Source organism: Pinus tabuliformis, chromosome 5_1 (genome assembly GCF_031772625.1).
Source record: "Pinus tabuliformis cultivar Carrire ecotype Pingquan chromosome 5_1, CPIR1, whole genome shotgun sequence".
NCBI lineage: Eukaryota > Viridiplantae > Streptophyta > Pinopsida > Pinales > Pinaceae > Pinus > Pinus tabuliformis.
The window spans coordinates 903,145,710-903,164,235 of record NC_142305.1 but is presented as its reverse complement, the minus strand read 5'-3'; the positions used below and the strand labels follow the sequence as shown (position 1 = coordinate 903,164,235).

The 18,526-nt window shown below is 43.3% G+C and overlaps 1 protein-coding gene across 1 annotated transcript in view; it reads right to left on the bottom strand.

Annotated features, from left to right (window-relative positions):
- Nucleotides 1-18,526, bottom strand: part of CSTF77 (Tetratricopeptide repeat (TPR)-like superfamily protein) — a 409,448-nt gene that overhangs the window by 26,891 nt on the left and 364,031 nt on the right. The window contains exon 21 of the mRNA XM_089430577.1: nucleotides 17,662-17,826. Within this exon, the coding sequence (XP_089286703.1) occupies nucleotides 17,662-17,826 (165 nt within the window). The remainder of the gene's footprint in view (nucleotides 1-17,661; nucleotides 17,827-18,526) is intronic.

The window sequence follows — 18,526 nt, the reverse complement described above, 5'->3', positions numbered from 1 at the left end:
AAAATGTTTCTATCATGTTGCCCATAGCACTGCCACTGCTAATTGTTGCACTACAACTCAGTTACCGAGAAGTAAGTAACTGACTTCACCCAAACACTGACATCCTGGTCAGTCTGGAAGCCTCGTGATGTTGAAGCTACCTCTGTTGCTAACGTGTGCTCCCTCTGTTGCCACTACGTTGCTGCAACCTCTGAGCCTCTCGCACTGCTCCACCCTCTACTGTGTTGCTACAGACTTTTGCACTCTAGCACTGCCTTGTTGCTCCATCACACCTTGCTCCACTAGACATTTGTCATCATGCTACTATCGTTAAGGGCTCCCATAGCTGTATGTGATCCAAGAGTTTGGGCACCTCAAGGACCCTGTCCCCATCTTTTGTACTCCTCTCAGCTACAGCTCTATGTCTCCCCACCTCTTCTCTAGAGGCACATGAGCACTCATGGCACAATCATCATCAGTCTCGACATCCTTCTCCACCTTTGCTGGAGCAGTGTTTGAGTCGGAATCTTCTCCTTGATCTTTCTTCCTGGGGCGCTGAGAGGCATAATGTCCCAACGCCCCACAGTTGAAGCACTTGACCTTGGATATATCTTTCTTCTTCCTCTTCAGAACCCCCTGTTGTCTCGCAGATACTAGAGCTGCATCCTCCTCCTCTTTCTTGATTCAAACTCCCTTACTGCTACTCCCCGCCTTGGTTAACCTCCTGATCTCTTCCTGTCGATGAGCTGGCCACACCTCCTCCAAACTGGGGAGGGTCGCTCTGCCCAAAATGCTTTGGACAAACGTCTCCCAGTCCTTGGAGACTGCATTCAGAGCAGTCCTGACCATAAACTCTGGATCCGGTTTAGACCCCATGAAAGTAAGTTGGTCATGAATTTGTTGCAACCTGAGAAGGAGCGGATCTATCCCCTCTCCTTTCTGCATCTGATATGACCTCAGCTGATTCTCTAATAACATCTTCCGCTACACAGAAGGGCCCTGGTATAAGGTGGTTAGCGTCTGCCACATCTCCCTTGTTGTGTTCTTCTCAGCAATATGTGGTATCACATGATCCTTGACCCCATCTAGAATCATGCATTTCGCTTTTGCCTCGGCCTCCTCATACTTCTCATTTGCATTCGGGTCAACTGGGACAGCTACGATTTTCAAGGCATAGTCCTTGATGCGATATTTATCCAGGATTGCCAAGATCCTGGCCTTCCAGATGATAAAATTGGGAGTCCCGTCCAATCTGTCCTGATCCCTCAATCTGTTTACTGCCATCTCTGCTCCTCTTCTCTAGACTCCCTCTGAGTCCTGATTTCCCTCTCGGAAATCCTCTTGCCAACTGCTGAATCACTCCTTGAATCCTCCTTTACCGCTACAACCCGGATATAGATTTCTTGGCTAGAAATCTGTAGAGGTAGTGTTTCCCTCTACTTTGGTTAAGTCTCCTTAGACACTGTTCTGCACCGACAGAAACAACGTCCCACCAGCTCCTCAAATCAAAATCTGCATAGCTCCCTTAGCCTCGACAACTGAAGAATCTAAGCCCTTCTGGCTCTGCACAATCACAGTGAGAGCTGGATCAGCTCCTCCTAGCCACAGTGTCAATACTTCTTGGCTGAGAAAGATGACTTGGCACTACATAGGCCTGATCTGCCCTCCTCTGCCTCTGCGTTGGCTTGGACAGCTGACGCAGCTACAGCATGGGCTCCTCCTTGCCACTGCGTCTTCCTCTTCTGGCTCAAAATGCTGACGCAGGGACAACGTGAGCCTCTGCATCACCTTCTCTGCATTTCGTCACTCTTCCTTTTGTGTCTTCCACTCTAGTACAATATTGTCTCTCGGGACAATTGCTTCTCTTTTGCAAACTCTCATATTTCTCAGTTGATGCCTTCATTGGCCTATGATCTGCAATCGCTCCGATACCATGTGAAAATTCCTGAATCTAACACATCAGAAACCCCTACTGCAATTTCTGGCTTACTATCTCCTACTTGTTCTTTACATTAAAAAGTAATTTAATTTCATAAATATTGAAGTAAACACAAATGCAGTCTTCACAAATATACATATCATACACTGAAGTAAACAGAAACAATAACACAACGGACACCGTTATTTTGGACAATCATCCCCGAAAAAGCCCAATGCGATAAAACCGGTGGAACAAATATGAGGGTTTTATTATTAAGTAGATTCTTGAATACAACTAGGGTGCCAAAATTGGCTCACCCTACAGAGAATGTCCTTGGCAATAGTACCTCTCTCTGAAGACAGATACTTCGGCAAATCAACAACCGGATGATCAACCCCACAGTGACTCTGACTGTTCCTTGCGTTGGACAACGAAAGCTGCTCCAAGCACTGCTTTGGAACTGTGTCACCCTCTCCCGGCTCAAAATCTGCTGAGAAGCTCCCAGTCTCCCAAAACTGCCTCTAAAGCCCTCTGCGTCCTTTGCACTGCCTCCTTCGGTCTTTGCCTCAGCCCTTCTTGGGTCTGTGTTGTCTGTCCCGACACATCACTGCCTCCCTACTATGTATTCTTCAGAGTTGGATCGAAATCCCTTGCTGAACTCCCCCTCAATGCAACTGATCACTAACTCGATTTCCTCAGCAAACCCAACCCCAGAAAATCAAATTCTTGATCTCTCTTGGTGTGTCTCCAACTGACCCTCAAGCTGCCTCTTATACTTTTCCTGATGACGATTCAACAGCCGACATTAAGTCCCTAATCAACGACTAAGATTAGAGTTGGCTTGATCGTTGTCACTTAGAAATTTCTCACCCATATTATATTAATACATATTAATATTTTTATTTTCCTAAGTTTAGACTTAGGGACCCATTAAAAATATTAATTATTTTAATATCTCTTCATCCGGGTGGAATTTCTTTAAACGATTTCTCGGTCTTGGAGATCTCATGTGCCTTAGCCTCGCCACCAAATTTCATGGCTAGAGCACATCCGATGCTACCAAAAATCAATAGTAAACCTCTGTTGGAATTAATATGAATTTGGATCTCCTTCTAGAATGTCATTTATATGTCTCATTATTTCTTTTCTTGCAAAATAATGTGTTATAATTTATATTATATATATATATATATATATATATATGACGTTTCGGTCGCGTTTCCTTTTTCCGGCAATCAAGTTACGGGCCATCCCCGATTCAGAAACTTCTAAATGTTTCAGCGTTTCGTGCAACTTAGTTCAAAAGGTACTTTGAACACTTTGCAATTGAGTGCTTATACTTGTTTATTTTGGGCATTTAGTATGGATAAAGAGGTGACTTGGAAGATTGACAGATCTTGACTGTAAATTTGTTTTATAGCATGCTCATTATCCCCTACACCATACTTAACCCTTTCCATCGCATAGTACAAGCCCCATATGCCACATCCATTCTTCCGATTTAACTTGTCATTGGATCTTTGGGATTGGGCACCCACATGTTTGCATTCCTTCAGTGGGGCGAAAAAACTATTGCCCTAATGGTTGATATAGCTAAAAGAATGAAAAAGCATATCAGGGCCACAATAAAATTGAAAAAGGATAATCAAAATGCAAAAAGATGGTCGATAACGTGGGAAAAATCCTAGTGTGAGCTCTACCCTCTTCATTAGTCATCACCTAGTTCCTGAGACATGATGCTACTTTACATCAAAAGCAACCCTTGCATGTCCCAACCCTGATGAGCAATGAATTGTCTCAACTTAAGGGGTAATATAAAATGCTACATCATAAAGAGCAAGCTCTAACCCTTGACTTATGCATCATAATATAGAGCATTTTCAAGAAGTAACAGGTGCACTAGAGGGGTGGAAAAAGCAAGCCAAGTACGAAACTCATGTGAAATTTTAATATTGTTGCAGTTACCAGTTAGTATTCTCTTATCTGAAAAGATTGTCTTCTACAACTTTTATTCGGCAAACACTGAATAAAACACTATTGCAACTTCACGGAAATTAAGTTACAAGAACTGAGAAAATATTGCACACACGCAAAATAATGAACACCGATATTTTTGGACAACTGTCCAAAGAAAAACATCGAAGGGAAAACCAGTGAAGTAGATGTGGATTTTTATTATTCTTCTTTAGCAAAATCTGTGATTGAAATTTTACAACCGCTTTTCGTAAACTGGAAAAGCTTTGGTAACTTATTTTCTTCAGCTACCAACACATAAAAATACCTGGAAGGAACTTGCACTCCAAAGATAATTTAGCCTCCCTCTGCAAATGCGTACGACCTCACATTGCCAGCAAGTCTGCACAATGGAATAGATCTCTTTATCATAGGTGGGGTACTTCCAAATTGTATCGGAAAGTGTCTCACTATGATAGGCCACTAGATGCTCGTGTTGCGTGAGGATTGCACCAATAGCATAGTCTGAGGCGTCTGCCTCAATTTCAAATGGTTGTTGCATGTCTGGCAATGTGAGTACTAGTGCAGAGCAGAGTCAGTGCTTCAACTCAACGAACACCTCCTGTTGGGACTTGGACCAGGAAAACTTTGCTTTCGCCCTGCCCTTAGTAATTCGACTCAAAGGCCAAGTGATATGGGACAATTCCAATACGAACCTCCAATAAAAAGTTGCAAGGCCCAAAATATTGCGAAGCTCCATTAGAGTGGTCGAGGCTGGCTAATCTCGAATGACTTGGATCTTAATTGGATCCACATGCACACAACGCTCATCTATGATGTAACCCAAATATTGGACCTGGCTCATGCCAAAGGTTCATTTCTCCAAGTTGGCACACAGTTTGTGTTGCCGAAGGGTTTGAAAGACCTACTAAATGTGTTGCAAGTGTTCTTCCCAACTCTTGCTGAAGATGAGGATGTCGTCCAAATAAACAACCACGAATGAGTTGGTGAAGGGCCACAAGATATCATCCATTAGCCTCATAAAAGTAGCAGGGGCATTTGTCAACCCGAAGGGCATAACCAACAATTCAAAAAGGCCTTCCTTGGATTTGAAGGCAGTTTTCCATACATCTATGCCCTCTATTGGAACCTGGTGATAACAAGACTTCAGATCGATCTCGCTAAAATACTTGGCCCTGTTGAGTTGGTCCAAAAGATCATCAATCCGTGGGATTGGATACTTGTTCCTGACAGTGATTTTGTTTAGTGCCCGATAATCAATGTAGAGCCTCTAGGTCCCATCTTTCTTCTGTACAAATACAATCGGGCTCCCACAAGGCGAGGAACTTGGTCGGATGTGCCCTTTTTGCAACAACTCCTGGATTTGCCACTTGATCTCCTCATTTTTAGAAGGGAGCGATGGTATATCGGCCCGTTGGGTAGAGGTGCTTCAGGAGTCAGATCGATCAAATGCTTGACCTGACAGTGCAAGGATACCCCTGTGGGTGAGGAGAATATGTCCTTGTATTCTTCCACGACGGTATCCACCTACTTCTACTGCGTGGAGGAACCCTTCCCGGGGACCATGGATGTGGCTATGATCTTCCCCTTACTTTAAGAGCGAATAAAAAAGAAAACAATTTTCCTAGTCTAGGAGATGATTTTACTGATTGCTTAACAAAGATCAAAACGATGGCGGTAGGCGAGGGCCGGGGCTACCTTCGATATCCTGTATAACTTACTACCCAAAGAAATAATAACAGAGCAAGGTCTAGACTCACATACAACATGTCACTTCCATAAGTATTGTTGTCCTAATAACACATCACAAACTTCAAGAGGAGCAACATCACACAGTACGTCATCCGTGAAAGGCTTGATGTTGTAGAGAAGGTGACACTACTCGCTGACGCGGAGATCTCGTCCTTGGTGAAGCCAACTGATAGTGTACAACTACAAATGTGCTTTAGTCAATAGGCCCAGCCACTTCATGACCTCTGCTGAAATGAGGTTCTTTTGGCTCCCACTGTGACAATGAGCTATAACGGAGAACCCTTCACCCACATCTGTGAGTGGAATAGGCGTTCCTCCTCATCTGGATCTTCAGGCTCAATCTTCTGGATCTTGGTGGTGACCAAAATGGCACTGGGCTTCGTGTCAATGATCTGCTTCCCTTTATCATTCCCCTTGTCGAGTTTCGACTCAGAGATGGAACATGCATCTGACTCGTAAGCCTTCAACTCGGCCACCAGTGACTGCCTGGCTCGACACTCACTTGTGTTGTGAGTGGAGCTCTTATGGAACTCACACCACTTTCTTGTGTCCTTCTTTGTCTTCATGATGTTGTTCTTTGTTTGCGGCTTCGACGGGTTATCCTTGATCACCCCGCCTTGGCTTTGCCCTTTGCTTTGTCGTTTGGGGGCATCTTTCCCTTGCTTCGGATTCGCACATCCAAAGTCTCGTGTTTTCTGTTTAAACTTTTGCTCAATCTTGGCAGCGTATCGGTATGCCGTGTCCAACGAGGAGATGGACAGCAACTCCATCTCATCCTGGATGAACCTGTGTAGGCAGTCGCAGTACTTGAGTAACAAATGTTTCTCAGTATCCTTGATACCCAACTTTGTGCGAAGGGTATGAAAAACATTGGTAAACTTCGGCACGTCTTGGTCCCTTCCCTCCTGCAGTGTGGTCCAGTTTATGTATTTATCCTCATAGCTCCCGACAGGGTAGTATTGCTCCTTGATGGCGTCCGGGAATGAATTCCAAGTGGGTGCGGCCAAAAATATTGAGGGTCTACTTTCGTCCTTTTTCTCACAATAGGTTTCCCACTAGTCCTTGATGTGGGGGGCGGATTTGAGAAGTGCAGAAGTAATCTTTTCCTGGCTGGCAAAATCATGAACAAAAAATATCCTTCTAGTAGATTTAAGCATTTATCTACGGCATCTGCATCTATCCGAACCTCAAATATGGGGATGTCAAATTTAACTTGTACATTAAAGGGTGTAGCACTTCTGGAGTAGCTATTGGAAGGTGATACGCTTCCAAAGTAGTTACACAGCACTTAAGCACTTGTTTTCATCACTTGGGTTTTGCTAGCTTGCCTTGGGCAAGCCCAGGTGCACACTTTCCAAACATCTAATTGTAACCCCATACTTTTATAATAAAATGGCTCAGAGCAACGCAATTTTTGGCTCATTTCATGGTGTCTGATTTGTGTGTAATTTTTGTGGGTATTTTTACTATGCATGCTTTGTTTATCATTGTAAAATTTCCTTAGGGATATTACAGTGGTATCAAAGCTCATAGTCTTGGCTCAGCCTGTGGGAGCAGCTTAGTCTATGACACCGAAGGATAAGAAAAACGTCACTTATAGGAGGCATAGGTATAGAAGCAGTGAAAGGCAGCTCCAAATCACTCCTGAACCAGTGACCGTTGAACCGGAGGTTGAGAGGCTAAACATGGGGTATAATGGGGGAGACAAGATGAGTAAGGAAGAGGAGATTTTCCAACATCTTCTGAAGGCCATCAAAGATCGGTCTAAGGGCATTGATGAGTTGCGACAACATAAATGTAGCAACAACAAGAGCAAGGGGATTTAGGGAGAAATTCCTTTGGGTGAAGGCTCGGGTACTTCGCACCACCAGGTTGTGAACACACCCAACATACCACTTGTTTCTAGTATACTGGCCAGGTCAACTATCCCCACATTTTTAGCATCTAGTGCTGGAGGGCTGCAAGGGCAGGAGGAGATACCCATGGGGGACTATTTGTGGAGTATCAGTCCTATGGGCCCGATTTCAGAGGCCATCATCTTCAAGGACTTCTGCCAGCTCAAAGGCAATAATAGGAACAAGAGACAGAGTGGTGGAGGCTACACACATGGCACTGACCTACAGTGCACAATGGGGAGATTATTCCTCCCAATTTTTGATGGCTCAGTAAAGAGCTTGGCCAGGGCATGGGTTGAGAAGTTAGATGTGATGGGGAGATTATTCCTCCCAACTTCTGATGGCTTAGTAAAGAGCTTAGCCAGGGCATGGGTTGAGAAGTTAGATGTTTATTTTTAACTCAACTAGATGACAAAGGCGGAGGCAATCAAAATTGGCATGCTACACTTAGAGGGGGAAGCCCATGATTGGTGGTTCCATGGGTTAACCAATATGGGACATGCGAGAGTCACGGCTTATGAGGATTTCACCCGGAGGGTATTGGAGCGTTTTGAGAGGAGAGATTCGGAGGATCATTTTGGAGAGGTGACACGGCTCAAACAGACTAGGAGTATTGAGGCCCATATCTCTGGGTTTCTGAGATTGTCAGTGATGGTGTCCAATTTATCAAAGGCCAGGAGGGTTTTCATGTTCTTGGAGGGGCTAGCAGAGCCGCTAATGGGTTTGGTGAGGTCCAACAGGCCCACCACTTTGCAGGAGGGTATTAGAGCGTTTTGAGAGGAGAGATTCGGAGAAGAACTTTGGAGAGCTAACACGGCTCAAACAGACTAGGAGTATTGAGGCCTGTATCTCTGAGTTTTGAGATTGTCAGTGATGGTGTCCAATGTATCAGAGGCCAGGAGAGTTTTCATGTTCTTGGAGGGGCGGGCAGAGCTGCTAACAGGTTTGGTGAGGTCCAACAGGCCCATCACTTTGCAGGATGCAATTGGTATAGCCCGGGACTTGCAAGATGCTCTACCCAGGGCCAAAACGCAGATACCATCTAGACAGGTGTTCTGGCAGACGAGGAGAGACAATAGGGCTCCACCACCGAGAGCCAACTAGGGGCATGGACAATTGGATGAGACCCAAAGAGAACTTCGGAGGAAGAAGCTATGCTTCACCTGTCAGGAACCTTAGGCACCAGGCCATAGATGCACAACAGGCAAGGCCCATTACATTGAAGTCTTCTCTAACAGTGACTAGGAAATCACGTAGAGTTCGAGATGGGCAAAAATGACAACGTGGTACATGTGGAGAGGGGACCACCACCACCACCACCACCACCAAGGGGAGCCCCTTTCACACCAACAGGAGGGGTCCTAGCATCCTTAGGTCGGGGTACCCAAATTTTTGACGTTGAGGATCAAAGGCACCATGCAGGGATGTCTCAATTTTGGTGGACAGTGGGGCCACCCACAATTTCATCGATGCACAAATGGTTCAGAGGAGGGGTATCACAATCGAGGATTTTGAGGGATTGTCATTCCTTGTGTCGGGGGATAGGACCATGAAATGTACGTGTGACAATGGGGAACTATTTAGTGATAGATCATTTCTTCGTGGTGGATGTACCAGACACTGAAGTGGTGATGGGTATCTAGTGGCTCTATTCTCTTGGTTGAGTCACTACTGATCGGAGGAAGTTGGAGATGGAGTTTACAGAGTCGGATGGCAAATTAGTTGTTCTTCAGGGCATGAATTCTTACCTTCCATAGACAGTCTCAGCACACAGGATGGAGGCTGACTTGAGGCATGGTGACATTGAGTGGGCAATGGAGTTGAGGATTCTGAGGCTGGGGGTCAACCCAAGCCACCACACCCTGACATACAGGCCATCCTAGACAGGTACCCGGTAGTGTTTGGGGACATACCACCAGGGCAACCACCTAACAGGGGGTTTGAGCACACGATTGAGCTAGAGCCGAGGGTACAGGCCATTATTACCACTCCATACAGACATCCCAAGGCCTACAAGGATGAGATTGAGCGAGCCATTCAGGAGTTGCTAGCACTTGGGCACATTAGGCCTAGCTCTAGCCCCTTTGCTTCATTAGTTATCTTGGTGAAGAAGAACGATGTGATGTTACGCATGTGTATATATTACCAAGCGCTCAACAAAAAGACCCTAAAGAACCGCTACCGATTCCACGCATAGATGAGTTGATGGATGAGTTGAGAGGAGCCAAGTGCTTCTCCAAGATAGACTTGTGTTCAGGCTACCACCAGATCAGAGTGAGGGATCAAGACGACCTTCAAATGTTACTATGGGCACTTCGAGTTTCTGGTTATGCCTTTCAGGTTAACCAACGCACCAGTCACTTTCAAATCATGCATGAACCATATGTTCAGCGGGCAATTGCGGAAGTTTGTATTGGTATTCTTTGATGGCATTCTGATCTATAGTAGGACATGGGAGGAGCATTTACAACACTTGGAGGTGGTCTTGCATATTTTGGAGGAGCAACAATTTTATGCCAAGTTGTCCAAGTGTGAGTTCGGGTTGACAGAGATGCTCTATTTCGGGCATATTATTAGGGAGGATGGCTTGAGGAGAAGATTAGGGCCATCCAAGATTGACCAATACCTCGAAATGTGATTGAGTTAAGGGGCTTCATCGACATCTACACCTATTACAAAAAGTTCATAAAGGGCTTCTCAAGTTAGTAGCTCCCCTCACGGATTTGACTACGAAGGGGGCCTTCGCGTGAATAAAGAGGGCACGGGCAGCATTTGAACACCTCAAGGAGGTGATGAGCAATTGTCCAGTGTTAGCTCTCCCCGATTTCACTCAGGCTTTCATCTGGGAGTGTGATGCATCGGGTGAAGGCATTGGTGCAATGTTGTCACAGGATGGCTATCCCATTGCTTTTGAGAGTTGGAAACTCCTTCCGCATGAGAGGTCGTATTCCATCTACAACAAGAAGATGTTGGCCATTGTGCATGCATTGGCCAAATTCTAGCAGTACTTAGTGGGCAATAGGTTTAGGGTGAAGACTGACCACACCACTCTTCGCCACTTTTTGGGGCCAAAGGACTTCAATGACAAGCAATAGAAGTGGGTCAGCAAAGTCTTGGCCTATGATTTTGATATAGAGTATATCAAGGGCAAGCACAATGTGGTGGCAGATGCCCTATCTAGGAGGCTCGCAACACTTTCCCTCATGAGCATTTGTCATGATTGGAAAGCACAACTGTTGGTGGAGTACTCCAAAGATCGTCAAGCGTGTGAGATCTTGGAGGGCACTTATGGGGATGAGCGCTGCCGCGTGATGGCAGATGTTATTTATTACAAGGGGCACATCTATTTGATTCTTGGTTCTCAATTGAAGGAGAAAATCCTCCACGTAGCCCATGATTCACCATTGTCAAGACACCAGGGGTTCCTGAAGACTTACAGGATAGTTAGGGAGTGTTTCTCATGGAAAGGCCTCAAGGGGGATGTGTTGAAGCATGTACAAGAGTGCAAGGCCTGCCAGAGGAAAAAGGGGGACTTGCCTCATCCGAAAGAGTTGTTGCAGTCGCTCCCTATTCTAGAGGGGAAATGGGAGAGCATCTCGATGGACTTCATCACAGGCCTTCCGATGGTGCAGGGTCGTGATTGCATCTATGTGGTGGTGGACAGATTGACAAAGTATGCCCACTTCTTCGTTATACCCACCAGGTACTCTGCTTTACAGGTTGCAGAGTTGTTCTTCAAAGAGGTTTTCCGGTTGCATGGTCTTCCCAAGACCATAGTGAGCTAAGTCACCTGACACGGGGATTCAGGACACGTAGGATTCGAGATTTGTGGTGTCGGATTCAGACACGTAGACCCCCCGGAACAGGACACGTTAGGACACGTTATATATTATTTTATTATATATATATATATATATATATATATATATATTAAAAATTAGATATTATCATATTTCTTACACAAATTTTAATTAATGATACAAATTTATTGATTTCAAACATAGATCTTCAGCTATAGCTATTAACATGCATAGTACATACAAAATTCAAATAAATGTTAGTGGTATTGGTCACATAAATGATAAATCTATTAAAAATTTAAATCATGATTCATAATTCATAACTAAAAGACAACTTACAACTACAAGATAGTAAGATAAACACACTGACAATTGTAGTTTTCTCATTAAGTCATCAAATCAAAATGTGTTACATAGGTAGTGTTGGTGCAATGCCAATGGAAAATAGAAATAGAAAATATAAAACAACTACAGGTATACAAGCCTCAAGGCATCAATCAGCATCAGAATCAACATCACAGTCCCCATCCTCATGGTCCCCACTGCTCTTCTCTGCATCCTACTCCTCCCCTGTATCCATAGTCGCCTCTGCATCTGCTGGTATGGAGGTTGACCCCTCTAAGTCATCAAATCTAACAGGCTCTAGCACTGGATCATTGAGATCCATGTTGGCCAATGCCAACTCAACAGTGGTGTCCAGACCCATATCATCAGGAACAGTGTTACTTGGGAGCGAGAGCGAAAGCGGGGAGCGGGAGCGAAAACGGGAGTGGGAGCGACATATTCAGAAGGTCTTGGTTTGGTGCTCTTGATTAAATACGAGTTCCATACCCTAATACATGACAAAATTCAATGGAAACATTGCAATCCCCCAATCCTAAAATCCTGAAAAACTGATAAGTCTGTTGGATTTTGAATGAAATCTAAAATTCTACTTTCTCCATATGAAATCCAATGAGGCCGGAACCACTCTCAAACATCCTGAGTCATTTCATGGTAATGTTAAAAATTCAAGTAAAAGGATGAAAATGAAGATTAAGGAGAATGCCACTTTTACTTTAAGAATTTAACATTACCATGAATAGCATATCAATACTAGGCCCTAGACTTGATCATGAAGCTGCCAAAATGCTCTACTCCTTGCTACAACAGCACAAATCACTTGCCAACAACACAAATCACTTGCCAAATGAAAATATTAATGAGCAAACACGCCCTTTTTTTCCCGCACTGAGCTTAGCGAGTCTTGGAAACAGGACACGTGTCCCAAAATCGCGACACGCTTTTGAAAATTGTGACACGACCTCGGATTCGACGTGTCGGAAACGGACACGACGTGTCATATGATTTGGACACGAATCCAAACCGAATCGTGTCGGATTCACTGGATTCGGGATTCGTAGGGGGTTTAGGACGAATCCGGTGACTTAGATAGTGAGTGACAGGGAGAGTTGCTTCATGGGGGCTTTCTGGCAGGAGCTTTTTAGACTAGTGGGCACAAAGCTTACACCCAACACTAGTTACCACCCCCAGACCGACAGGTAGACTGAGATTGTCAACAAGTGGTTGGAGGGTTAGTTGCGGAACTATCAAATGTCCATCGATATGTCACCTTTCCGCACTCTATATGGTTATGATGCTTTATCCTTTTCTTGTTATTTTTTGTAGCATCGGATGTATACTAGCCACAAAACTTTGTAGAGAGACTAGAATACACGAGATCTCCAAATCCCAGAAATTGTTTCTCGAAATTCCACCTAGAAGTGTCTCAATTAGATTATTAACCAATTTTTAAATATTTCCTAAGTCTAGACTTAAGGAATATGGTTGATTAATTAGTATTAATTGAGATAAGGCGAGAATAGTTTAGAAACTCACACAGATTGATCTAGAGATGATCCTAGCCATTGATTATGTTTTAATCATGGTCATTGGTGCTCCAACAGTGGATTATAAGAGGAGGTCGATGTGGTGATGGAGAAAACACTTGAGCAGTTTGATTTCTTGGAAAATCGATTTCCAGAGTAGCAACAGTCAATTTCTGGAGAGAGCCAAAGATCGAAGAAGTGAGTGAGGGGTAGGGACAATGATCTGGAGGAAATTTTCCAGATTTGGAGGGGTAGTAGCAATAGGGCCGAGTTATCCCAATGAGGTAGCGCAAAGCACTGCCCAGTAGCTTCAGAGAGGGCAATTCGATTTGCTGGAGAGAAAATCGCCTCAGTTTCAGAGGCCGACAGAGGTTCTAAAAGGTCGGAGAGACGATTTCCTCAGCAGCTAGAGGCAGAACGACTTCATCAGAGACTAGTTAGAGGCTTGACATCAAGCAAACTACGCAAAGGGCCAGAGGGCCAAGTTTCTGAAGGCAGATTGTGTCGAGATTGCTAGTAGAGGAAGGGTAAATTACCTTAAAAAATTTTGCCCAAAATTTATTGTTGTGGATTGCTAGTTTCAAGCATCCAGATTGCACTCAGATTTTCACTACTGCATAATAATAAAAACCCTCATTGAGGGATAGGCTTTCCCAAGTTCGGTTTTTCTGGGGACGTTTGTCCAAGAATAATTGTCTCATATTTTATGTGTGTGCTAGCATTTCTCAATTTCCAGCGCATTAGTTTTCCACAGTATTTTATTTGTGAAGATTGCAGTGTGTTTATTTCAATATTTGTCGTAGCAGATAAATTGTTAAATTAATTAAAAATTAGGAGACATAATACTAGTTGCTGCAATAGGATTCCAGTTTTGGAATTTTGACATGGTATCAAAGCGCAGTTGATCACTCGGAGAGCTCAAAAGCGAAAAGAAGGAATTTCGCTGTTGATTAAGAGAAGCAGGTCAAAATTCCCAAAGGTAGCACAATGTTTTTGCCAGAAGGCCGAATTGCTTGATAAAGTTCGAATTTTTTGAGACAGGTAGAAAAATTCGATCCTTCTAGATCGAGTGATTCCAGAGGCAGAGGGAGAAACTCATTTTTCGTTGGGCAAATCTCTAGCTAGATGCAAAGGGTTTTGCAACATTTCGCTAGAGCAGAGCCAACATCGGGGTGGAAGAGAGAAAAGCACACACAGAGGGAAAATCTCTCAGGGAACTTCTAGTCTCAAGAAGTTTGATTTTTCTTGCAGATTGGAAATAGTTGTGAGCAGATCTTCTCACTCCAGAAGGGAATGCGAGTAGCTGAGCAGCAGCCAAGTAGAAGGAAAGAGGGAGTTTTTGACAGTTCATTGAGATGGCCACTACTAGGCTTCGTGATCAGGATAGCTTGGATGGATCTTCCAACTACATCATCTGGAAAGCAAGGATATCCTTCCTTCTAGATGAATATGGCCGAAAAGCCTACATTGATAATGTAGTAGTAGCTCCACAGGATGCAAATCAACAGAAAGAATACAAGATAGAGATGACACAAGCAAGCGATTGATCTTGGATGGAGTCTGTGATCATATAGTCTCACATATAGTTGGCAAAGATACTGCCAAACAGATGTAGGATGTTCTCTCCACGTTATACCAGGGAACTTCCAAGCAACAGAAGATGTTTCTTGAGAAGTTGAGATGCATCTAAATGCAGATGGGGCAAGGCATAGATCCATTCCTTCCCAAGATTCAGGAGGTCCGAGACCAGCTATCAGCTGTTGGGGCAGTGCCTCAACCCACAGAGCTAGTGTGATTGACACTCAACAGTGTCCCAGAGGAGTGGCAGGTCTTTGTCCAAAGCATATTGGGTAGAGATAGGCTCCCAGAGTGGGATAGGATGTGGGCTGATTTGCAGCACGAGGAGTTGAGACGATCTTTGTTAAAGAGCTCCATCAGTGGCAACAGAACCTGCAAATCGAAGGTTGTCATGTCCCTTCTCAAACACATTTGTAACAGGGTGCTACTACACATTTTTTCATAGATTTGACTAAGGAAGAGGACCCCACACTTTCGACTTAGGGACTTAGGAGCCAAATAAAAAATATTTGGTTGCTAGTGGAATTTGGGGGTCACCCACATGGGAGTTCGAATTAGCCATTCGAACAGCTTGGAGGGAAAGTCGAATGGGTGGATGGAGGGGCCCACACGAGGCTAAGGAGGCCCAAGGAGTTATAAGGAGAGATCAACTCTCATTTTGGTTTCATCTTTGACATTTGCAAACAACTACTCAATTGTTCACTCTGCTGTTTAGCCATGAGTCTCTCAAGTGAGAGATTCAACCTCTACTTCGAGTGACCATCCGTGCCCGCCCTAGGGAGGCAATTCCACAAGGTTTTTCAGGAGTTCTGGGGCAGTGACATAGCACCATTAGCCAGCGTAGAGCAGGGAGTGCATATTTTTGGGCAGCCAGAGAATACGCAAAGGGAGATTGAGGTCAGCAGAGATCATATTTCTTAACGGGGAATTAGGGAGCTAAGGTAGCAGCATTAGACCAACATTTTTGCTGGGTTTTACAGCCAGTTGAGCCAGCATTCCAGCAGTTTGAATTGTTGGGCTGAGGGATAGCGCAGAGGCCACTTAGCAGATTTTTGTGGAGCTTGGGAGCAGGTGATTTTGGCCAAGAGCTCATCCGGGAAGTCAGGGGTTGGATAGCAAGGGTGAACGCAACACTTTGGAGGTGTTTTCAGGAGGTTTGACTGCCCGTTTCCAGCAAGCAGAGTTTTGCAGCTATCGCTGAGGTGAGGCTCCAAGGGGGTCGAAAATTAGAGATCCAACCAGCCAAAACCCCTTCTGGGTTTTGCTGGGTTTAGGCCAAGGAGTTCGGGGTTAAAAGCATACAATTTTCTGGGCAGTATAAGTGCACTTTCCAACCATTCGAACTTCAGCGGAAAGGCAATTTTCTGGGCAGCGCAGTGCAGATTGGTGCAGCAGTTGAGCAGCCTTCAGCTCAAGCCATTTTCCCACCTAGGTTTGGTCATGCTTGTCCATTGAGACAAGCCCAGGTACACCATATTGTTATCTATTGTATTTTTCCTTCAGAAATTTAATAAAATGGCTTAGCAATTCCCTATTTACAACTTTTTTGTGGATGCTTGATGTGTATTTCATTTTTATAAATTGTTGCACACATTATTTGCTTGTTATCACTTGTATTCCTAATTAGGATCCTTACAAAGGTGGTGAAGGAGAAGGAGAACGTGGCCCTCGCATCAAAGGGTCCTTACATCCATTGCCACCTTATCATCCTCATCCTCGGACTTTGGATTCTCACCCTACCTTCGGTGGACTTAGAGTGCCAGCCCTAGGAGGTGTTTTGCATCCTTTCAGATCTGTCCAGGGAGTTTATCCAGTGAATTTGTGGAGCTGGAGAGCAGGTGGGATGCAGAATAGGAATATGCTGCTCTTGGAGAAGTTGGTTTTAACTTTTATTTTTGGAGGTTCCATCAAATTTCATCTTTATCCACACACATTGAAGAGTTCCCCATGGCAGTCTTGTCTATGTTGTAGTTTTATCAAAATCGTTGATAAATATCACAAATAAACAAATTTTGATCATCTACAATATTGTAGTTCTCACTCTTGTAAGCAACAGCACAAGGATACTTGTTAACTGATCACCAGATAATTAAAAGCAATCAAGCCTAAAGATGATGAATTGGGGTAAGATCTGAAAAGCAATTTTGCAACAAAGACATTCACAACTCGTAAACTTAAACTGAAGCTAGTAATTACTCTTATCACACTGACAGTATGCAAGGTTATCAATAAAAATTGAGTAGGAAATGGGCGTGCTAAAAATAATTAAGGTGGATGTTTACTATACTTAGGGTTTTGGAAATAGCACAAGAATTCTAGCTCTGGACATTATCTGGACAACATAAGCACATACTTTTTCTATATAATTCCTGCAAAGAGAAAGCAACACTGTCATCAATAGTCTCTTACAGAAGCAAGAAGCTGCAGGATCACTATTCCATACTCAAAAAATATTCAAAGCAGAAGCCAGGCAGATAGGCATGGTTTTAACTTTTAAGTCATCGTCACCTCCTTAGCCACTAAACTACTTCCAATTTGACTTTCTAGTTGAGAATAAAAAATGCATACAATGGATACCATATATTATATGTATTATATATGCACGATATTATCTCTAAACCACAACTCAGATTAATCCCAAATAAAACAAAGAAATGAAACATCCACCAACTTATAAACAATGCAAAAGCTCAGTGAGAAGTCTGTGAAAAGTGAAAGAAAGCATGCATAAGATATCAGCTCAAACACTGCAGGATCATAGAGTTGATCCCCAACAGATCTCTGTGTGTGTGTGTGAGAGAGAGAGAGAGAGAGAGAGAGACTCATAACCACTGCACCAAGTGCTTTCAGGAACTCAAGATATATAAGAATAAAAAGAAGATTCCAAATCTTACCATTGACAACTGGTAACTGAACTATGAAAGATACCAAAGTTGGTGACATATATCTTAGAGCATCATCAAGAGATTTTGATGCTGAGCCAGCGATGGCATTATGTTGTACCGATCCAGGTATTGATGGAACTCCTGGCATCATTGAATTCATAAAATATCCAGAACCTGCATATAATTCCACAGCTACAATTTTCAAAATTAATTGTGCCCACCAAGCCAAAAATTTTAAACAAAGAATGTTTGACAGGCCAAAGACAACAACATGAAACAACTTTTAAAGGCATCAAGAAATCATTCAATTATAATCATATGAGCAGTTGCCTCTTCAACAAGGATCTTTCCAATATAACCAATAATAAATTTAAGCAAAAAAAGAGCGTTAAGGAATATAAAAGATTTATAAACAAGCCTATTAGATTACAAAGGTATCAAACTAGCATTGTAAAATTAGATTTTAATTGAAAATTCCAAGCCCAAGTGATCTTAAACGAGAAGCATTGACATCGAAAGTATATTGTTTATCAGCGGGACCTTCACACTTCATGTGCCCATGTAATTCCTAAGTTGAGTAAAGGTATTAATTTAAAAATTAGTGTCAAGAGGTAAAGCAAAATAAGCCTCATAGAAACCATGACATTAATGACACAAATTCCAAAGTCCAATGGCCAATATAATAGATGAAGTCAAATTTGGTGAAAGAAATTGAAAAATAGGTTGAGATCCATCCACCAACTGAAGTAAGGGGGTTTTTAGAAGTCAAAACCACAAATAAAGACAATGTTGAGGTTCGCAAGAAATAGCAACAGAAATGAAAGGAACCAACAAAAATCCAAATTCTAAAATACAGGTAAGATAAGATAATTTC